This window comes from Carettochelys insculpta, chromosome 24, assembly GCF_033958435.1.
Source record: "Carettochelys insculpta isolate YL-2023 chromosome 24, ASM3395843v1, whole genome shotgun sequence".
Taxonomy (NCBI): domain Eukaryota; kingdom Metazoa; phylum Chordata; order Testudines; family Carettochelyidae; genus Carettochelys; species Carettochelys insculpta.
In genome coordinates this window covers 6,114,179-6,137,484 of record NC_134160.1, presented here as the reverse complement: position 1 = coordinate 6,137,484, position 23,306 = coordinate 6,114,179, and the positions used below count along the sequence as shown (strand labels likewise).

The 23,306-nt window shown below is 45.6% G+C and overlaps 1 protein-coding gene across 3 annotated transcripts; it reads right to left on the bottom strand.

Annotated features, from left to right (window-relative positions):
- Window positions 1-1,029: 1,029 nt before the first annotated feature.
- Window positions 1,030-17,148, bottom strand: TMEM39B (transmembrane protein 39B). 3 transcript variants are annotated; one of them, XM_074976606.1, is made up of 10 exons: window positions 17,065-17,148; window positions 15,326-15,446; window positions 12,572-12,791; window positions 10,887-10,970; window positions 8,443-8,487; window positions 5,829-5,983; window positions 4,110-4,446; window positions 2,484-2,671; window positions 1,916-2,036; window positions 1,030-1,405 (listed from the first exon to the last, which is right to left on the bottom strand). In XM_074976606.1, the coding sequence occupies exons 1-10, from the start codon at window positions 17,066-17,068 to the stop codon at window positions 1,169-1,171; spliced, it is 1,512 nt and encodes a 503-aa protein (XP_074832707.1). In that variant the 5' UTR covers window positions 17,069-17,148; the 3' UTR covers window positions 1,030-1,168. The 3 variants fall into 3 exon arrangements, with proteins under 3 accessions (XP_074832707.1, XP_074832706.1, XP_074832708.1); XM_074976605.1 differs by having other exon boundaries at window positions 15,326-15,529; window positions 17,065-17,138; XM_074976607.1 differs by lacking the exons at window positions 8,443-8,487; window positions 17,065-17,148 and adding an exon at window positions 15,635-16,735 and having other exon boundaries at window positions 15,326-15,529.
- Between the last annotated feature and the right edge of the window lie 6,158 nt (window positions 17,149-23,306).

Genomic DNA, 23,306 nt, shown 5'->3' with positions numbered 1-23,306 from the left:
TTGCTAGTTTGTAAAATAAGATTTTTGAACCAGATGGTTTAGTCAAGGCGTAAGAGAAGAAATTTTGACAGATCTGATCATCTGGTTCAAAAGAGATGAAGTTAAAATTGCACACACCAGGGGGTTATTTCAGTTGAAATCACAGTAAAGCTTTCACTAAGGGCCTCGCCATTTTCACTCCATCAGTACAACCTCCTCCTGTAGAAAGGCCTTAGATCAGGGGTGCACAAAGTTGGGGGGCGGGTGTAAAATTTTGTAAGGGGGCGCAGCACCAGCAGCTGCTGGGTCTCAGGCTCATCCATCTCATTAAAAATGTTGAAATTTGTTACAATGTGTGTGTATTCACATGTATAAACCAATTCATAAAGATTTTACATTCTACAGCCTTATTTTCTTACGCATGCCGACAAGGTGTTTTTCCGCCATATGAACATAACCAAAATTTTCACTGGTTTGGATTACATAAGACAGATTGGGGGCAGGGGGGCCTGCTAATTGCAAGGACAAAAAGTGGGGCCCAGTATAAAAAGTGAAACCTCGAGGTTGCCTCCATCAATCACCACGATACTCCTCGCAGTCACGAGTGGAAAGGGAAGTGGACAGGAGAATTTCTCCCATCACCTCCTGCTGTGGAACCATGCCAAAACTTCAACTTAAGGTACGTCAATTCCAGCTGTGCAATTCTCATAGGTGATGTTACATATCTTAGGTTGAATTTCTTTGCAGTGTAGACCTGCCCTCAGTTTACTGTATACCAAAAAGTTTGCTCACCCCTGCCTTAGACTTGACCACTCCCAACCAACAAGCAGCTTATGAACACAAGCACACTGATCTATCCATTCCTCACTGACTCAACAGCCAGATCCTCCCTATGTCCTCTTACCCCACAGATAAACAATTGCACCTGTTCAGAACAGAAGTGCAAAATCACTTGTTTATACAGAGATGCTGTAAGTACAGATAGGGTGTGGAAGTAGTATTGTTTGATCCTGCTACCCAAAACAAACACACAAACAGCTGTTGGGAGTATAAAAATATGTTTTTTTCCTTTTAATTACGTCTGTTATCAAACAAAAAAAAGCAGTGGTAAAAAAATACAAAGCTCTGAGGTCATTCGTGGTTTTTTTTTTTTTTTTTTTTTGTAATTCAAGCTGAGCAGCAATGCGATTTAATTGCACTTCTGCTCTGAGTCTCTGGTGGCAGAGTATGAGTAAGCTTTTCCCAGTACCAGCCGGTCCCGCAGCAGCTTGAAGAAGGCGTAATAATTGCTGAAGAGGATCAGAGCCAGTGAGATGGTCTGATGCCACTTCTCCGACGAGATCAGGGAGTAGAGCTGGTAGAAGATGACAGCTCCTTCCAGCAGAATTAAAATGTTCAAGATCCTCAGCGGTTTGCTGAAAAAGAACTGGAGGATACAGAGCCAGGGTAAGGAGCTGCATGGGAGTTAGGGAGCTCAGCCTGGAGTGTTCTACAGAAAATACAAGACACATTAAGAAGGAACGCTCCAAGAGTTAACCTCTAGAGACCAGCAGCGCACTCCCTTCTGACTTACAAATTAAATGTGTTCTGCTCTCCAGGACATGCGTACAGACATCCTTTCAAAAAAAAAAAGCCTACCATTGCTTGTGTTCCAGAGAGGCATGGAATAGGAACAGAGAAAGCACAGGACTAAGACTCAGACCGGGGCTATTCCTATCTGTCACTTCCCTGCTGCATGGCTGTGAGGAAATCACTTACTGTCTCTGCGCCTGGTTTCCTTCCAACTGTCTCTCTCATCTATTTAGAGTAGAATACAAGCCATCTGGGGCAAGGACTCTATCTGCACCATGCAGCAAACAATGGGGGCTTGAACCTGTCTAGGTGCTTTGGTACAATAAATAATTCTAATAAAAGAGGAGGAACAATGTCAGCTTACGTGAAAGCGGAAGTGTGAGACATCAGATGGCACAGCCACATTGTAATGGCCCACAGCTTTGTACACATTCTTGCTGTGTTTCACCAGCACCCCCTGTGGCCACATGCATTCTTCTGTCCACCTGCAAGAGAAACCAAATCCCTGAGCCCTGCCTCCAGAATTACAGGATCAGTCACATAGCAGGTACCCGTGGCCTTGAACGGAGCTTCTGCAGAGGAGTCAATGGCATTCCCCTGTTAGCTGGGGGGTATACCAATGCAGCCACCAGCAGTCCCAATTTGAGGGGGCAGAATTTGGCTCACTGAATCAGCATTTAATAGCCACTGGCACTGTTCACCAACAAACCAGAGGTTTGCTCACTGCATCTGGTAGTGGATAGGGTAGATCACGAGCATCGAATGTCAGGCAGCTTAGCAGCCACACAGAGCAACCCTGGTTTCATTTTAATTCTGGCTGAACTGAGTAGAGATCTCTCCCCACAGTAGGAATAGCAGCCTGGGAAATGAGCTCCCCACCCCTGCACACAAGAGAGAACAAACAAGTGCTAGCCAGTGGAAGGGTTCCTTACTGGTGCTGTAGCACATTGGAGCACAGGGCTGGATCCACCTTCTGCCAGCAGCCCAGGTGTGCTGCTGCTTTGTGGAGGAGGTCACAGTAACGGGCAGGCAGGAGATGCTGCATTAGAATCACAGATGTACTGATGGATACCAGCAGGAACAGCTCACATGACCACCGTTTGTCATAGTACTGAGTGTTCTGTGAGGAGCAACAATACAATGTGAAAGTGTGTTAGGACACCCCAACCCAAAAAAGCAGTGTCAGAACGCAAGGCACTGAAGTGAATCAGTGCCTTCCACTGCAGAAATTAATCCTGTTTGAGAAATCAGAGCAGGGCAGTAGCTGTGCCAGCCCTGCAATCAGAAGTAACTGGCCAAATGAAAACAAAAAAGGAGCCAAGTAGCACTTTAACAAAATAGTTGAGGGATCTCCATTCCAAAAGGCTGACTGTAGTGCCTTGCATGTTGGACAGCGAGATAGTCGTGTTAGTCTGTATTCTATCAAAACAAAAAAGCAGTCAAATAGCACTATTTAGTCTTTAAAGACTAAAGTGCTATTTGACTGCTTTTTTGTTTTGACAGAGTACAGACTAACACAGCTCTCTCTCTGTCACTGGCCAAACGAAGAAAGATTAAACTTCTGAACACTTCAGATGTGAAATCCAGGACAAGCTGGGTAAAAGGGTCCTATTCAAGTAATAGTCAGTTTCCTATGTCCAAGAGCAACAGTGAGTGAGAATTCCATATCTGATACTTATGCTGAAACACTTCATCCCTACACCATGGAGGGAATCACTACTGGTCATAGACCACTTAGGGCTAGAATCTCACAACTGGTCTCTTTTAGAGCAAGGAGCTTCAAGATCTAGTCCCATGACTTGAAGACATGACAGGCATGAAGCCTAGAGGCATGACAGATTATAAAAAGTCCCCCAAGTCTCTACTCTTGTTCTCTATTCATGCAAATGTTTGCTGGCCTGCACAATTTACAATGAAAATCCAGTAAAATAGAATGAGGGAAAGTCCCCTCTATGACAATATACCCCATCCCTAAAGAGAGGTAGGGAAGAAAAGAGAATCAGTTTTATTCTTGGATCCGTCCCCACAAGATTTCACAGCTCAAGAAAAGTGGGCCTGGCAATAACCAAAGAGAAAATCCTGCAACTCTACTGGGAGAAAACAGTTTCACCCCAATAGAGAGAACAAGCCCATAACATTTTGCCATGAATGACCGGAATACAGAAGGTATGTATAACTCAAAGGAATCAAGGCACTGAATAGCAGAAACACACACTGTAGGATTTTATATTGTATTACATTACATTAATGCTTTTCTATTTCCTTATAAGCATTGCAACATTTCACAAAACTAACCATGTTACAAGAGAATTTGGAATTAAACAAGCCCATATAAACCAGGTGCAAATGGATTTAAGTGTGTCCACACAGGAGTCAGCCTGTAACATCCAAAAGTGGATCTTTGACTCACTTCCCATACACCGGGTGAGAAGTAATCGTGTTACAGCCACACCCATCTCCCACAGACTCACTGATTTTGCTAGTGACACACCAACCTGCCTTGCTTATCCCATTAGTGGGGGGAATTACAGAAGCACATATGGGTACACAGTGCTCACCTTCACAAACCAGACAGGCACGAAGGCCACATAGTAGGCACTGAGCATGGAGCTCACCAACACCTCTTTCATCCTCCAATTAAAGTCCATCTTTAAGTACTCCACCTCATTGCGGATCAGGTTCGGAGAGAGGCAGCACGCATGGGGCGGCATGGCCTCCATGCCATACATTTGCTTGGTATGCTGCTTCCAGGTCTCTTTCAAAACTGTTACGTAGTCTTTGCCCCTGGAGTTGATATCCCCTGTCTCTCGGGGGCCAATGTTAGCCACTTGGGAGAAGAGGGCCGTCTTCCGAAGGTCACAGTTCAGTTGGAGAAAAGGAATGTACATGCCAAACCTGGAAAAGCACATGGGCAGGAAGGCTGTAACATCACTGTCCCCTGTTCCCCCACATCTGTCTTCCATCCCCATGACTGCAGAGACTTCAGTACCAGGGTTCCCTCTATTTTTTTCCATCTGGGGCAGAATAAATTTTGTTATGTGCAGCAAGGCATGTGTGGATGTGCACCATCAATGGAAACATGTTATCAGCTGTGGGCACTGTTAATCAGCTGGGTGGCACCTGAATCCCTCCTTGGCAGCTGCACACACGTTCAGCTTACAGGCAACATTGGTCAGCAGCCTACATCCCTTTCTGAACGGAGTTTAGGCTCACAAGAGCTTCTTCCCACACAGCAGCTAGCTAGAGGGGGCAGCTAGCAAGAGACTTCCATTTTTCACTGGCCATATATCTAGGGGAAGCTAGAGACACAACATAATTAGGTCTACCTAATGCACCCTGTTGGTTTTGGACGTACATTGCCAAAAGTGTCATCTCAGTAGGAATACTCCTTGCTCCTGATTTTACTGGACACTCTTCCAGCAGTTAGGTTCTCCTCCCTGAAAGATTCCTTTAATCAATCACAGCTGCTAAGGGGCCAGTCCTCATCCCTTGTGCCAGTCTCTATCATAAGAGATCACACCATCGCCACTCTACCAATGGTGGTCCTTACATCTGCCCACCTACAGGGACACAGAACTCAACTATCTGACCTGAGACCACAGCCTCATATTGTTTTCTCTGCATCTCCTTAAAAACTAGCGAGGTATGGCACAATATTCTCATAAGATGCTCCCTGCTTCATCAGCACAGAACATGTATAACTCCCAAACCACATTTGCCTACAACATTGAGTCCTCACCCATTCACCGCTGGGCAGGAAAACCTCTTCCAGAACAGAGAAGAAATACCGCTGCCTGCACAGAAACAGAACCCGATTCCTTGGCTGCAGTCAACAAGTAGCAGGGGAAAAGTGTTTGGTTCTATCCAGCTTGCAGGAGATATTTATGGCTCAAGGCAAGGAAAAGGGAAGCTCTGGGAACTGAGCAGCCAAGGACAAGTTTGAGAAATGGGCTATTTCTAGAGCATGAGAAGTCTCAACATGGACAGACATTTTACAAAACCCTGGGCACTTAGCAAACCGTGGTTAACTCCTACACTGGACAGATCATTGAAGTAGACTACGAAGACCTCTACTTAGCCCCCAAGATATCTAACCTAACACAGGTCTTTGTGATCTACCAACACAGGAAAACGTTGCAGTTCTGTTTCAAGGAAGTTAAGTGCTCATTTACTTTCAGGCCACATCTTGCCCCATGTGGCTTTGGAATAACAGCACTTGATTGAAGGCAGCTTTAGAAATTCATCATCAAGACTCGCATGGGAGAAGAGATACTTACGGGTAACACAGGAACAAGAGATTGAGGAACGAGTAGGTTCTGAAGAGGTGAATTATTGATCGGCATAGGCTCCAGCCTGTCCCAGTGAGGACTGCAAATCGAGTAATCACAAGGAAAATGGAGCGCGGCAGGGAGACTTTGCTGCTTTGTGAAGCCTGCAGATGAGGAAGAGCAGAGCAGGAGTTAAACAATTAATCCTCCTCCCAGAAAGCAAACAAAAAACCTGACAGTATAACTACTGCATGAATTCTACTCAATCTCACTAAACCAGCATCACACAGCAATGGAAGCAGATCAACCTCTAGGTACTACATGGATGCAGCCAGATGAGAAGGGCCTAGTCTAGCTCAGGATCAGCATTTGTCACAGATTTCAAATACATTTCCCATTTTGCCAAGGGAAAGGAGAGCACCTCTGTTTTCTTATCTAGCCCTGGTATGCCTCCTGTCTACAACCAAGGGGGCTACTCAGGTAAGGAGCAGATTGCTTTTGTGGACACAGTGGGAAGAAAAAACTCCAGTATCCAATTTAATGCAGCAAGCCTCCAAAGTGAGCCAAATTACCATAAGTATAAAGGACTGTCTTATTCAGATTCTTCTTGGCAGGAAGCTAGAATAACTAGAGAGAAAGGGAAGGTGAAGAGAGCCAAACATCATTCTTTAGTAAAGGATAAAGTAAGACTGTCAAGTAATTAAAAAAAACTAATTATGATTAACTGCACTATTAAACAACAGCATACCATTTATTTAACTATTTTTGCATGCTTTCTAGATTTTCTAATAGATTGATTTCAATGACAACACAGAATACAAAGTATACAATAATTTTTGGTTACACTTATTTGAACAGTAAAAAGCAAAGTATTTTTCAATTTACCTAATACAAGTACTTTAGTGCAGTCTGTCATGAAAGTTAAACTCTCAAATGTAGAATTATGTACAAAAAAACATTAAAAATAAAAATGTAAAATTTTAGAGTCTGCAAATCCACTCAGTCCTACTTCCTTTTCAGTCAATTGTTCAGACAATCCAGTTTGTTTACTTTTGCAAGAGATGATGCCCTTGTTTACAATGTCACCTGAAAGTGAGGATGGGTGTTCTCATAGCATTGTTATAGGAGCATTGCCCTGACTAACAAGCAAGGGGGAAGGGTTAAAAACCAAAATCAAAAAACCTTCACTTCATTCACGCAATCTGGGGCACCACAATTCCCCTTCCACTCCAGCCCCATGGCAGGACAGCAAGGCTCAGGGCTTCCCCCAGTGCAGGATTAATTCTTTTTGGGGGCCTATAGCTAGTAGATTTTGTGGAACCCCTCCTAGGCTCTGGGGTGGGACCAAAAATGAGGGGTTCAGCGTGTGGGAAGTGACTGCTAGGGAATAGGATGAGGTGCAGGACTTGGGCAGGTAGTAGGGTATAGGAGAGGGATAGGGATGGGGTGCAACATCTGGATAGGAGGAAGGGTGCAGGAGCTGACTGGGGGTGTGGGGTCTAGATAGGAGAGAATGTGCAGGAGCATACAGGGGATGGAGTCTAGGCAGGAGGGAGGGTACAGGAGGGGGCTTGGGTGCAGGGTCTGGGCAGGAGGGTGAGTGTAGGAGTGGATCAGGAGAATGGAGTGTGGGCAGGAGGAAGGGTGCAGGAGTAGAATGGGAGTGCATTGTGGGCAAGAGATGGGGGTTACTACCTGGCACAGCTGCTGGGGATGGCAATGCACACAGATGACTCCTTGTTGTCCCACATTGGCAGACACTGCTCCCATTGACCAGAGTCGCTTCCTCCACTCACCAGGCAGAGCCCATGGGCCGGATTTGGCCTGTGAGGCTTGCTGCGATCCAGCCTAAGAGGTTCAGAGCTTCCCCGCTAGGCAGTGGGGAGCTAGCACAGGTGCTCCAGGCATGCAGGGCAGGTGTGGGGGGTGAAGCAGCACTGAGGCCCTCAGGTGGCTGTGGGACTACCTCACCCCGCTGCAGAGGGGAAGGAGCCCTGAGCCTTGCAGATTGGATCAAGATAAGCCCCACATTAGAGATTCATATGTCTCTTCATGTTTCAACTGCCGTTCCAGAGAATGTGTCCATGCTGATGAAGGATTCTAGTCTACAATAGTACAAAGTAGTGCAGACCGACGCGCATTCACTTTCATTATCTGAGTCAGATGCCACCAGCAAAAGGCTGATTTTCTTTTTTGGTTGTTCAGATTCTGTAGTTTCCACACTGAAGTGCTGTTTTTTTAAAACTTCTAAAAGCACACTCCACTCCTCGTCACTCTCAGATTTTGGAAGGCACTTCAGACTCAACCCTTGGGTCGAGTGCTACAGCTATCTTTGTAAATCTCAAATTGGTAACTTGCGCTTTGTGAAATCTGCTGTGAAAGTGTTCTTAAAATGAACAACAAGTGCTAGGTCATCATCTGAGTCTTCTACAACATGAAATATACGGTAGAACGTTGGTAAAACAGAGCAGGGGGCATACGGTTCTCTCCCAAGGAGTTCTGTCACATATTTACGGCATTTTTTTTTTAAACTAGCATCGTCAGCATGGAAGCATTTCTTCTGGAAAAGTGGCTAAATCATGAAAGGGCATACAATAGTTTAACGTATCTAGCACATAAATACCTTGCAATGCCAGCTACAAAAGTGCCATCCAAATGCCTGTTCCAACTTGTCCATGACATTGTAAATAAAAAGAGGACAGCATTATTACACGTAAGTGTAAACAAAGCTGTTTGTCTCAACACTTGGCTAAACAAGAGGTAGAACTGAGTGGACTTGTAGGCTCTGAAGTTTTATATTGTTTATATTATTTAACAATCTACACTTTTATATTGTTTTATATTGTTTATATTATTTAACAATCTACACTTGTAAATTGTCTTTTCACAACAAAAATATTGCACTATAGCATTTGTGTAAGGTGAATTAAAATACTATTTCTTTTATCATTTTAGTGCAAATATCTGTAACAAATATACACTTTCATTTCTATTACAACACAGACTACAATATATACGGAAAGGTAGAAATACACCTCAAATATTTAGTAAATTTCAATTTGCTAGTCTATTGTTTAACAGTGCAATTAAAATTGCAATTAATCACGATTAATTTTTTTGAGTTAACTGAGATTGACAGTCCTAGGAAAAAGCAAACTCAGCGTAGTTTGAAACAAAACTAGGAATTCAGTAACCAATTTTACAAAACTACAGTGAAACCCATTCAAATTATGGCTTGAGACAGCTCTGTAAATCAGTATTCCAATAGGAAATCAGACCTAGGTTTTATGTTGCAGTCCATTCCAAACCCTTCAGAACATGGCAGGAAAAAGGAAATGTTTTAAATGGAGTCAGGACATTCCACTGTACATTCAGCTTCCAGTATGTCCCAGCTTCACCCTATGGTCAAGCTCCTGCAGTACCTGGAAGACTTCCTGGATCTATCATCTGGTTTTTGCTTTTAAATGTATCACTCTGTTACAAAAAGGTTTTACACTCAGCTGTCAGTACACGCCTTTGAAAGCGGAGTACTTCACGTGCTTAGAACACTCAGATATTTCCTACAGAAACTGTTTTATTGATGGCTCTTCAGCAATTACAGCTAGAGCATGCTGATGTTATACTTCACATTCTTTATGAAAATATGCTTATGATATGGATAGGACTAACTGAGATGTACTTTATGCAAGATGGCTCATGTAAAATATCACTGGAAATGTTATGATTTACTGAATATGGCTATTCATGTGCCCGTACAGGTTCAACCTCCCTGGTAGAGCACCCGAGGGACCTAAGAGGTCCCGGACCAGGGCTGGTCAATTCTGGCCCCCTGCTGGCCTCAGCCCCCCGCTCATGGGCTCCCTGCCTGCAGCTTCCAGTCCCCCTCCTCCACAAAGTGCAGGCTCCCCAGCTGCCGGCTTCCAGCCCCAGCCCCAGCTTCCCAGGGCCTCACCTTCCCACCTGGCCCCGGTGATGAGCTGCCAGCTAACCAGCCCAGGCCACTGCTCCCTGCTGCTGCTCCCAACATGGGCTCTCCTTGGCTGCTGCCGCCCCCAACTTGCTGCCAGACCAGCTGTGGCTGCCCTGCCCTGGGCTTCTGTCACTGGTCTGGCTGGCCCCTTCACCTCAAAGCCTCAGGACTCTCTGGTCCTGTAAGATCCAGGGTCCTGCTGGACGATGGATGTTGCTGGATGAGAGAATGTAGGATTTGGGGGGTTTTAATTTATGGAATAAATTTTGTTATGTGCACTGAGGCATGTGCAGATGCACCCAAACAACAGAAACATGCTGCTGGCTGTGGGCACTCTGCCAGCCAGCTGGGCAGCACCCAAATCTCTCCTGGGCGATCACCCAAGTGCTCAGCTTACACTGGTGAGGAATTACTTTTTGTAGCTAATTTTTTTTAGTGACTTAAGCTTAGTTTGCACATTTCGTTTTATTTGCTGAGTAATCTGCTCTGTTTGCCATCTCTTTAATAGCTTAAAATCTGCCTTTTATATTTAATAAAATTGTTTGTATTTATTATTAAACTCAGTTTATGTAATTTGTACCTGGGGAGCAAAAAGTCATACACTTCTCTCTTCACATTGACGAAGCGAGTGAAATTTTATGAGCTTGCACTCTGCAGATATTTCTACACAGTGAAAGTCAGTATATTTGGGGATCACCTCCCAAAGGGATGTGTACGTGACTGCTGAGTGATTCCTTTCACACACAGCTGATTTCAGTCTGTGTCTGCATCTGGCTGTGGCCCTATCCAAGCGTGTGCTACAAGAGGCTGGAGAACCTAATTCAGCAAACAGGGAGAAGAAATCCAAGCAGGCAGAGCAGCAGCAGCTCAATGAGACACCACTACATCAGGTGGCATCCCCAAAGGGGCTCCAACCTGTCTCAGTGGCATAGTCAGCACAGCTAACAATGCAGGTGTTTTGGCTTGATAAGCTTCTATATTGATTTGAAAGACCCTTCTCTGCTTTCTTTTACCTAATTCACCCACATTACAGAAAAGCAAACATAAATGATCATTAAGAAGGTTGGGAAGCTTTTCAGCTTGGCCTGAGGCTTTACCTCCTTCACAATGGCACCGATCAGTCTGCGCGCTAAGACAATGGTCGTCACCGTCAGCACGTTGAAGTCAATGAGGTGAAAGTTCTGCAATGACAAAAAGGAAACTCTTCCATTTTGCAACAGGCAGCAGAGCACCCGGTGGGTGGGGGTAAATTACCCACACCATTTCTACCTTTTCCCTGGATTATCAGGAAAAGGCCAAGCGTACATAATGCCAGGGTGTTCAAACTTTGCCCAAATGAGAGTCACTTGACAATTTACCAGGGGCCTGAGACACACATCTAGTTTGCATGAAGTGGAGCTGGTTATAGTCACCTGAGTCCTGAACAAAAAGGCACAGCCTACAGAGACTAAAAATCCTAGGATACAACATGGCCATGCTACCGAAATAAAGACCGAACACTGCCTGCTGGACCTCTTGTCACAATAAGCCGTATTCTTTTATTGCAGTTCAAGGCAGCTACAAGCCACAATGCAGAATTGCTGGCATGACGCATTTGAAATCGTGGGAGAGCTCCATGTTACAATCCAGCACAATATCAGCCAGGAGGAGCTACAGCTTGTTCTTGTTATGAAAGAGGTTTCTTTCAAAATTTTGGATCCCCTTTTCTGCTGATCTCCTCTCCTGTATGCTATTCCCGGTCTCCCCACTCCACCCAGTATTAAAATTAAGAGGCTCAACTTTATTCAGAGAAGGAAAGTCAGCATTGGGATGGAATCCCAGATCTTATGATTCTTAATATTATAGACAAATTCAAAATAAAAGCTGGCAGAAGCCAGAGGGCTTGTACATTCAATGTAAATATACTTTTTCTCAATGCTTATTATACAGTAGCACCTCAAAGACACAGTGCATGGACTGACTGGACAACCTGACACCATGTGAAACTGTAAGTGAGCATTCTGGCAGCAGCAAAGACCAAAACAACAACAACAAAACTCAACCCACAAAGATTGTACTATGCCCATACTGCAACTTAAAGGTAGGCATACCTGGGTTGTCTATCCTCACTCCCAACTCCAAGTGTAGAGCACCCGCTTACTGTTCACAGGCAAAGCAGTGAGCTTCCAATGTCAGCCCAAGGCAGCCAGAACGGGAGCAGCACAGGGGCCTAGACTCCTTTTCTGTAAACTATAGGTGTGATTTTCACCCTGCTTCTGCCCCTGTCTGGGAGGAGAGTGGGTGCTTTTTTCTCCACCCCACTCTCTCACCCTCCACCCAGGCTGGGAGGGGAACGAGCTTATTCAGTTAAGAAGTTGCTTAGCTGCCTCTGGATCCTGGCCCAGGGTGTAACTGCCAGAGTTGTGTTTTGTGCAGAGTTATGGAGACCCTCCATTCTTGAGGTGCTCATAGCTCTGAGGTTCTACTGTATCACTTTTCAGCGAATCAATACATAGCCCTATAGACCCTACAGGGGCAGGATACTGGGCAGATGGGCTGTTTTCCTGGTACTGTGAAAAAAGCCACTGTCACAAGAGCTGGGCTAGACTGAAGTGCTGTCCAAATAGAGCACACACCCAGCTGCTGTCAAAAAGTAGGAGGCACAAGGATACCTGCTGAGAAGGGAATGGGTTTTGGGAGCTAAGCAATCTGGAAACAGCAACTGTGCACATGGGGGTGACTGCAAGTACCTGCTGGGGCAGGGGATCTATGTGAGTTCAGCAGCACATAACCAAGTACCTACCAGCGAGGTGTGTGATGGAGGATGGGAGGGTGGGTACCACCACACAGTTTTGTAGATATTGATGTAGTGGACAAATAGAGCGATGAGATGGCAGAAGAAGAGCTGAAGTTCAAACAAGACACTCCTCTCCACAGGCAGCTCTGGGATCTTACAATGCCGGAGGGGAACCACTGTCTGGGTTGCCAGAGGAGGGCTGGAGAGGCCTGTACCTGAACCGCTTCTACCAACATAAACCAAAACCCACCAGTTACTCACCTGAGGAAAAAAATCAATGCCCACCCCCCACCCACACACTCAGATTGCAGAGGATGGAAGGGTCTATGCTAAGTGAGCAGCCCAAGCTCTATGCCACGCTCAGAGGCTGCAGTGAATTAGTACAGCCACTGCTAAGAAGATACCTGTTATGTGTAGATGTGAGGCAATGTTCAGAAGTAGTGTTGCACACTCAGGGTATGCCAATACGTTTTTGCTTGACACAGGTACAGAATTTGGTTTGCATAGCAAGAACAATATTTGGGATCAGGCCAGCACCACGGCATCTATTTTCCCACTTTCAGCAAGGCCTGAGACTTATACGCTTGCAGCCCTACAGGGACAGGGAGCGACCTTTTAAGTTAGTTGCAAGTGTTTCAGCATCGTGCTGCAATTTACATTGCATCAAGTCTATGCACAAAAGATAGGGTACCATAAAATCCATGTGAATAAAATAAATAGGTTTCTTATTCTCCCACAGAATATCCAAACACACAGGTCTAACTCCAGCTACCAACCATTTACTCAAAGGGAAGGTTATAAATGTAAGTCAAGCAAAGTACAGCCAGTGAATGATCCCTAAGCAACACTCGGCAATTAGGCCTTAGAGTTCCAAAGGGGATATATAGCATTAGATGCCAAACTCTTCCTCACAAGAGCCAGCTAAAGGCCCTGAAGAATACAGAGAGATGGAGACCTGGTGACTTGTTTGCTCAAAAAGAGAAAGCACGGAGGTGGAACAGCTGGGGGTGATGGCGGCTGGGCTGCTGCAAGCTGGTCAGTCTCCTGGTTTGGGACTTGGAGGTGGGGAGAGAAGCCAGGGGAAATGTGCTCTGGATCCCTATAATCCCTCCTTCCCGCCCCCAACACACTCCCAATGGACTGTGCCACGAGATCTGGTCTAATGCATGTTTCCAGTCACCCTTCTGTTTCACCTCACTAGCTGAGAGTCAGTGCGGCCTCCAGAGGTGGAGTGCATCACCCCTAGCCTATGGGTGTGTGCATCAGGCTTCCCCATGTACCCCACCCAGGTGAACTCACTGTAGAAAGCTCATACTGTGAACAGGGAATGTTAAACATTCTGAGGTCAGACCCAGGAAGCACTGTAGCCAAGGAGGCTTGCTCAGGTGAGAGTGAGCCCTGAGGGGGTGACACGCTGCACTGGAGTCCTGACTGACTTCATTCAGAGCATGCCAGAGCAGGAAGTCTGACTTCATCACAGTGTCTCACCCACACTTACCTTGGATCTAGACAGCTCAAATGACCGCAATGAAATTGCAGCAATGTGGGCAGCAGCAAGGACCTGGGACGTGTGCTCAGGACTAACTGGTCCTGACGCGACCTTGCTGCTATTTTTACTGGAGCTAGCTGGATCAAAGCTGGCTCAGGTATGTCTGTCTATGCTGCAATTACACTTCTGATTACCGTACAGACATACACAGATGCTCAAGTGTGTCACTGAAGGGATAACTTAACATTCATAGCCTTAGCTCTGAAATCCCAAAATTCTCAAGATTGGTTCATCTTTTCAGCCTTTGGAACTCCTGCTGAAAACACTGCTACTATGATATAGATGTCCAGAAGACAGAGATATGAGGCCTCATAGGCGCTGTGCAGACAGGAGAGCGCTAAGCACTTTTTATAAAGTAACCCTAACCAAAACGTTCCCCCGCTCATCACAGAGGCTTGCCTTCTATCTCCAAGGAAGCTTCCTGCACATCAGGGCTGCTATGTGTACATGGATTATACTATGCTCGGGACTTCTGGGGATGAACTGCTATGTAAATTACTAATATTAAAGAATCACCTCAGCCTAGAGCCACAATCACGGAATACAATAACGGATATTCACCTGCAGTACCAAGGACGATCTGTTCAAAGGAATTATGAAGAGCTCGTCATACGGGAAACCAAATGCTGATTTTCCACCACTTTCCTTCTCCTCTCCTAAACCTCTGTACCTTCCCCAGAGAAGTCAGAGTAAAAGCATACAATCCCAAGGAAGAGATGTCACCATTCAACCAGTTCAGGATTTGTGAAGGAAAAGCAATTGCCTCCATCTGTCCTAATCAACCACTGCCCCTGAAGTGCACCAAATACCATACGCTGCTGGATAAGTTTGATTAAACAAGCAGGACTCTGGAGCCATTTTATAAATAAATCTTTGTCTACAGCACCCTTCTCTTCAATGATCTCCAAGTACTTTAGAATAGCTACCTGACAGAAGTCAACATCACATACCAAGCACTCAGCAGTCCTTGGTGTATCAGAACCCATATTTCCTAACTTTAACTTTAAGGATAAAAAAACATATTCCATAGAAGTTGACATGGATAACCGAGAGTGAGGCAACCCAACATCAGCATATCAACAAAAACGTCACTGAACCACTGTCAAAATGGCCAAGGTAAGGATAGGAAACATGGACCAATGTCATGCTACATGTTTCACAGAGGAGAACCTGTTACACCATGTAAGGGAACAAAATGGACACACATTTACCTGGTACGTGAGCGCACACCAGTGACCGATGAACTTGTGGAATGTCCAGTACCCCCAGTAGCCCCAGTTTCACAAAGAGGATTTCGGCAGTAAGATGTCCGGTTAGGGCCCCGCCTTCCCCCTGCCATAACAACAAAGGGTATGGAGACTGCCTTGAGCAGCTGACTGCTGTTCACTTTTTGACTATTTCTTCAATCCTTAGAACTGAAAAGGAAAGATTTACAACACATATGGATTTGGAGCAGAGTAGATATATAACGTTCATACTCCTCTAGCATCTCAAAGCTACAAAGACTAACTTAACAGTACCTCTATGTTGTTATCCCCATTTTACAGATGGGACAATGTAGAAAAGGAGCCCTGATCCTCAGACCTGAAGAACTCAGTGCTGCTTGAAAGCTTGTCTCTTTCACCAGAAGTAGGCGGTCCCGTAAAAGATACCACTGAATGCACTTCTCTCATATCTTAGGATCATTGTGACTACAACAATTCTGGAAAAACAGATCCTTCAAGGCATTTGGGTTCTAATTTTTATTGAAATCAATGGGAGTTAGGAGCCAAAATACCTCAGAGGATCTGCCCAGAAAGCTTAAATGACTTGCCTGAAAGTTACAACAACATGCAAATAAAATCCAAGTCTGCTTAATTACAGTTTTATGCCTTAACCACAAACCCCATTCTCCCTCTCAAAGAGGCCTTGCAGAAGAAAAAGGTTGGCACACTGCCATTTTCCCTTCCTTCCAATGACCGCAGGCTGCAAACTCTTTGGGGCACGAGGGTTTGTACATTCCATGACTGAGGTTCCTAGGTACTCCCACAACACGTAAAAAAGATTCAGATTATTTCATAAACAACAACAACCACCAACTTTTTTTTTTTGGTTTTTAAGAGCACTGGATGTTTAAATCCTGTTTTGACTGGAGGGGGCCTCTAGAAGAAGCAAGTTGGCAACATCACATTTCCTAAAGGAGCACAAATATGGCCACTAACAGGGAGGGTCGGTTTTGTTTTGTTCTGGGGTCCGGATGGCTGAAAACACTGTCGGGTGATTTGCCTTCTAATTCTCCCCCAACCTCAACATTATTCCGACTCTTCGGTGGGACGAAAGCTTCACAGCCACCTCCGGATCACAGCAAAGATCCAGCCCGCCCACCAGCCGGTCTCCAGGCAGCAGCCAAGCCCAGGTGCGCCGGGGGGGGGGGGGGGGGGCGCCCAGGTAACGGCGCGAGCTACCCCAGCACCCGCTCCCCGTCCAGGGACACTGGCCTCTCCGCCCTGCCCGGCTAACAGCCACTGACGGACCCATCCCCCGGGACCTCACCCAGCCCTATTCTAGCCTCGGCCCCCACCACGCGCTCTGGCCGCCCCACGCTGCCGGCGGGGTGTGGGGAGACCTCCCCCCCCGCGGCTTTAGTTTAAACCCGCCGCCCGAGCCCCGTACCCCGCCAGGGAAGACTACGGGAGACAACAGGCAAGAGAGAGTGAACACCTGGGGGGGGGGACTTCAAAGGAGCACCCCCCCCCCCCCCCAGCAGCCACAACGAGCCCGGGCCCCAGCACCGCCGCCCCAGCCGGGGGTGGGTCCCGGGGTGATGTCCGAGCCCATGGGCAGGCCCGGGGGCACGCTGAGGTGCAGGGCGGGCCTGGGGAGCCGGCGCGGCGGGGTGGGTCGCTCCCAGAGGCAGCCCGGCCCCCGTGCGCAGCATGACGCTGCTAACCCAGCCCGGCCCATCCCTCACCCATCTCCGCGACGGCGGCAGCCGGGCCTGCGGCGGGGACAATATGGCGAGAGGGGGCGCCCGGAGCGAGAGAGACGGCGGCTGAGAACGGACAAACTGCCTCGGCGCGCAGCCGGGCCCCGCCCCTCCAAGCGGCGGAACCCAGGGGAGGGTGGAGGAGCGGCGCCGACCCACGTGGCCTAATCACCTCCCTCCCGGCCGGCGCGCAGAGGGGGAAACTGAGGCCGGCGGCGCGCCCAACGCGTCAGGGGCAGAACCAGTGATAGAACCCCGGGGCCCTGGCTTCTTGCACCCCCCCACCCCAGCCTGCCTAGGTCCCCCCACGCCCGCTGTAGCCACTAAGCGCCCCAGAGTCCTGAGTTCCCTGTCGCGCCGCTCCCTTAGCCACGACTGTGACCAGAACACCAGCGGGCCAGCTGTGATCATTGGGCCACACTACCTCAATAGCCCTTGTCCCGCCTCTTAAAGCTCCAGAGTTGTCAGACCGCCAGACGATGCAGCTCCTTCCCCTGCTGCACCAGGCTAGTATTTGCCCCATAGTTACTGCAGGCTTTAACCTAAGATCAAAGGTAAGCAACCCTTGCTGACACAAAGGGTGGATATTGCTCTTTTGCCCTCGCTGTAGAGGCCAAGTGCTGGTGATGCTTTTTAAAGTCACTAATAGTCCGACTTACAAGAGGTTCATTAATCAATTAAGATGCAGAGCTTTACTGGTGAGGTGGTGGTAGGCAGCAGTAGCTGGTCCTTTGTTAACCCACAGGCAACATGGCATAGCTTTTAGCAAGCTTTTGGCTGCATGGGGCAGGAGGGGTGGAGGTGAGAATCAGCCCTGGTGTCACTCGTGGCATCACTGTGACGGGCTGTAACAGCAACGAAGGGTCCTGTGGCACCTGCATCAGCCAGGTGAGAAGCACCTACAGCAGGCACAACTGGAAGTGAGGGATCATATGTCCGCCAGCTAGGGAACAGCCAGCCAGCCAAACCGACTCTGAAATATAGTAGTTTTACCTTTCTCCACTCCTGTTCCAAGGAGGTTACAGTTATTATCCTTGTCTCTGGCCCTTTACTGCCTCCATTGTCATTATGCACTATAACTGTCTCTGGTAGCAACCCCCTCCCTTTCAGTTTTATGGGAAACAGTCACACTCCAGGCATATCCCATTTTCCTGGCACAACCACACTTACCTTGCTTTATGTTATGAGAGGAAGCTGCATACCAGAGCTGGTGGTCCCAGCTGCTACGGTTTAGATATTCTTCAACAGACAGATGAGCTTTCTCAAATATATAGTAAATAAGATAACCGCAGCATAGGTGAGGGCAGAGGCTGGGAAAATGTGCTAAAAAGCATGCCCCACTTCTCTTTTTTCACTGGCCCTTTCCAATCTATTTTGAATCTAGGGGAGGAAAAAAAATCAGAAGGGGACAGAACAGAATTAGGAATGGAAAGAGGCTAAAATTGTGTAAGGTGCTCTGATGCTACTTTAATTTAAGGACAGGACAGGAGGGATGAATGTATGGATAATATTACTATAAACAGAGTTATATAAAAAAAGTCACTATCTTCCCCTTTCAGGGATTGACAGGTGTATTTGTGTGTGACATTTTTGTTTTTTTAAACTAAGACTTCTCTGGGTTTTTCAGTGGGGCTAGGGAGAAAGAAAAGCATGCTAACCCTATGTAACACAGTTTATCTTCTACAAAGCACACATAAGAGTACATGTTACATATTAGCTACCTAAATTGGCACATACTGGGTTCCCTGAACTACCTTCAAATTAATTGCAAATTACACCAAACTCATTCATGGAGCTTTCACCTGTTATGCTCAGAACCTGACAGGTCCCTAGTGGGATTATGTTTCTACAAGATTTATATAAACTATTTCACTGTTGCAAATGTGTATAAGCAGTGTCATTCATGTATTTTATATATATATATATATATATATATATATAAAGGAGGTTGTAAACACATGGAGTAGGCACTATTAAAGGTTATTTATACAAAATGTTTTTGAGCCCCTTCCCCATGAAGTTGTAGATTTATTGGCAAAGTTTTAAATTAATTTTTTTTTCCCCCAGAGCTACAGGCAACCCAACAGCCTATATCAAAATGACACAAAAGGTCTACACTGACTGAAATTTCAGTTCAGGCTGCAAAGAAGATTGCTTACAGAAATAACAATTAATACTTTTTTTCCCCCTAGGCACTCAAAGTGGGATTTACAATGGAACACTGGCTGCACCTACTTATCCGCAAGCAGTAGGCACACAGCTCTGGACTAAAGAAAAATCCACATGCCTAGGGATGGTTACAAAGTACATTTAGTGCCATTCATAACAGGTAAAATTACATTTTAAGTGTAGATAAATGAGAGACTTTTGGGACACATTTTCAACAGAACTCTGTCACTTTACTTGCTCATAACTAATTCCCCAACACACTCACATCTCAACGTATTTCACTCGTGCCACTGCAGCATCAGCTGCCTCCCCATAACAGCACATGACATCATTGATGCCTGAAAGACCAAAGGTGCAATGTCAGTTCCTATTCTTCTAAGCATGTACTCTTCCCTGGACTCAAGACTATTGAGCATAGGTTATTCATACTAGTTGACTGCAGCTCATGCCACAACTAGTGAGCTCTCCGCGTTCCAGGAAACAAGACTGCCAGAAAAGGAAGAACAGGAAATGCTGATGCTTAGACAAACACCCGGGAAGGGAAGAGACATGAGGCTTAAGTCTGCTCTGCTGGCCTGCATTACCACCCACCATTCAAACAACAAGAGACTCCCCACTAAACAACTGTACTCTTAACACTAATCTGTGACTAAAATATCATGCTCCTGAAAAACCAAAAACTACCCCCATGATTAAACCTAACAGACAAAAATGCCTTAAAGATCTGTGTCTACTCTTACAGCACTCAAAAGGACAATGCAGTTTTCATTAGGTGCTGCCAAACTCATCACATTAAAAGGTACATGGATTGCTGAAGAACACAGAGCCTTAAAAATCAGCCTGTTCACCCAAGAATTCTAAGTGAGTTAAAAACCAAACCGTTTGTCCGTGCCAATTTCTTGTAGTGTGAATGTTCTTCTCCAGGACTGCGTAGAATTCCCACAATTTAACAGTCCATTAGTCTACTAAAGAATTCAAATTCCGCCCCCCACCCCCTCTGTATTTTTGAAGGCTGAGTGATCCCTTAAGACTCCACAACAGCCTTTTGGCCTCACATCTTTCATTTTTCCAGTCCGCTAAAATTTGCCCCCACCTCACTGCTTTCTTGCACCATCTGTGACTAATTCTGACATTCAATGTGTGACAGACTTCACTGCACTGGGTAATGTTAATATATTATGGATATTGCAGTAACGTGCCAAATCTTCAGATGTACCCCCAGGAAGGAACTACAGTAGTTTTTAATCTGAACAGCATCTGTTCTTTACATACAGCATCCCAATTCCTTCTAACACCAGATTGGATGGAGATTCCATGAATTATGGCTGCAAGTAAGAGGAATAAGTACAGGAGGAGAAACTATGTTACAAATTTCATATTTGAAGGCAAGGAAATTCACAACCAAGGACTTTATCTACAGGAAATGAACTATGAACCTGTATTAATAGCACGGTTAATTTATTGCTAAATATTAGCTCCATCAGGCTTGTTAATTAACTTAGCTCCTACCTATGCAATAGTAATTTTAAATCTAATATTTGCATTGATCCACATTGACTGTCTTCACTACTTTCTTTTAATTTCTGCTCCTACCCTGTGTTTCTGACTCTACAATGCAGATGATGGAATGCTATGAAATGTGACAGAGAATCAGCTGTGTCCAGACTGGAGGCAAGTTTAGAAAATAAGTGAACTTATTAAACATGACAATACCAGATAGTAAAAGGGATTTGACTTTCTTGCCTATCTTATTCCTTTCTGATAGCTATGCACAGAAAATTAACATTGACATTCCAAGGCACATTTCTTAACTTATTAAAATTTTGTTCCATATGTAATGACAAAAGATTATGGGTAGCAATTACTCACTGCATATCAAACACTGAAGTTTAAGGTAGCAAACCTCCCACTAGGTTTGCTTCTATAGCTACAAGAAGAAACAGCAGTTGAACTGGGAAAGAGGTGCACTTTGCAGTCAAGTGCTGACAGTTACCACTTCCTTTCAAGGTTCTGAAAGGAGTGAGGCTAAGGCTTCAAGGTCCTCTTTACGTACAAAGGAGCCCCTTCTGAAAGGCAGCCTAGGTTAGTTAATGAGACTGAATGATCCCATTCACATAAAGAGAGAAACCAGTTCACTCATATTCTATGGCAGTGGTATCCAATAGGAATTCAAAGATTGCCACAGTTATTTTCATCCTTCCATATTCGCCATAGCCCCCAACCTCTGCTCTAAATAAATGCCCTCTCCCAGTTTCCCTCAGCCCCTCCTGGCGCTAAATAAATGACCTCCCCTAGAGCCAGGCAGCCCCCCACTTCAAATCAACACTGGCGAGTCAGCCGCTGGAGTAGCTGGAGCCACTGCTGTACACTTGTCCCACCAAGCAGTGGGATGCATGTGCGGAGCAGGTGGAGAACACTCTATGGAGAGCCGCATTTAAAGGCTCCAAGAGCAGCATGCAGCTCCAGAACCAGAATCGCCACACCGCTGTGTCCTGTTCGTGGTGAGTGGTGAACGTATTAGACATCGTGGCTCTTTGGTTTCCAAAATTGCAGAGCAGGGGAACTGGCCCATTTTGCAAAAAGGAGCGTTTAAAGATAGGAAAGTACACGAACAAACTGTAGTACTGAAAGGCTTCAAGGGCTAGGTCATACAAGCAAAGTTAGCAGCAAACTCCATTACCAGGAGTTTATGTTACCGGGGGAGGAGAAAAGGTTTAGTATTTACATTCAGAACTGTGAGAACTTTGATTTCAGCTATACTACAGACAATTAAAGAGATGGTTTCTGCCTTTGTATATGTAATTTAGACCAAGCACTTTCAAAGTGCCAGAAAGTCAAGTCCTATGAAGATTTATGCTCTGAATCCAACTCTCTCTCATGACAGAGGTAGGCATTAAATGACTGTCCCTTCTCCAACCACCTTACAGAAGTCTTTCATTACTAGTATTTCTTCTTGCCTGCAACACCCCCCCGCCCCTCCAGACTGGTACTTTAATCCTTAAGTCATTCAATGTCCAGAGAGCCAGGCGGGAGGGGCTCACAGCTGGTCTCTCTCTCCTCTCTTGATGCCACTCCATGATTCCTGCTGGATACCTTAGAGATCATCATATGTGTTTTTTTTTTTTTTTTTTTTTTTTTGGAAGGCAGGGACCACGGACCATGGCAGTAGTGTTCACAAAGGGAAGGGGCATGGAACAAAAAAAGAGTTCCCCTTGTAATGATGAACTGCCCGTGGCTCTGTTGTAAAACAGATGGCAAACATTCTGTATTAAACACACCACATTTGACTCTGATCAGAGCCCAACCTTACTTTTAAAACCAAGCTGGCATCAAAATCTTGCACGATATACACCTCCCCGTGCACTCCTAGACACTTTACAGTGGGGTATCATAATTCTATCTTAATCTAGAAAGCAATACTGTGCCACAATTACCTGTTTTGGTAATTTACTTAATCTTTTGTCCTACTAAAAACATATACAAAATTAAACCCCCTCTCAGGGAAGTTCAAAAATATGAAAAGCTGCAACAGTGGTATTGTGAAATAAGATAGACACTCACTTTAAGAATCCCAACAGGAACTGGAAATGCAGAATATAAGGAACCAGTGCAGAACAGCTGAACTTCCAGATAGAAAAAAGAAGCAGACACCTGGTTTTTGTAACATGGAGTTACTACTGTTATCACTTCCTCCTGCCATCTCAGTTTCCCACATCTACTGTGTGTCCATAAGGACAACAAACACGGGCAGGTGTTGACTATTACTGTGTCCTAACAGGGTTCTAATCTTGATTGCTACCTCTGGGTGCTAATGTAATATATAAAAGCTGTAAACTCTTTGGTGGGGTTCCTTTGGTACTGATGACTTGGACCTCAAGGATCTTATTACAGGTAAAACACTCAGACATTTGTTAGTGCAGAACCACACTGAATGGGAAAAAGTGATGGTCTCAGGGAAAAATTACTTTTAATAGATTCATAGATATAAAAAGTCTGGAAGGAATCATTATGATCATTTAGTCTGATCTGCATAACGTAGGCCAGAGAATTTGACTCAG

Bases quoted from the DNA above. Each gene is read 5' to 3' on its own strand.
- TMEM39B (XM_074976605.1), bottom strand. From the start codon at position 15,453: ATGGCAGGGGGAAGGCGGGGCCCTAACCGGACATCTTACTGCCGAAAT. The intron at 12,792-15,325 runs GTAAATGTGTGT...TTATGTTGGTAG, and splicing joins GGTGTGCGCTCACGTACCAG to AAGCGGTTCAGGTACAGGCC. The intron at 8,488-10,886 runs GTAAAGCCTCAG...GTCATGGACAAG, and splicing joins TCGGTGCCATTGTGAAGGAG to TTGGAACAGGCATTTGGATG.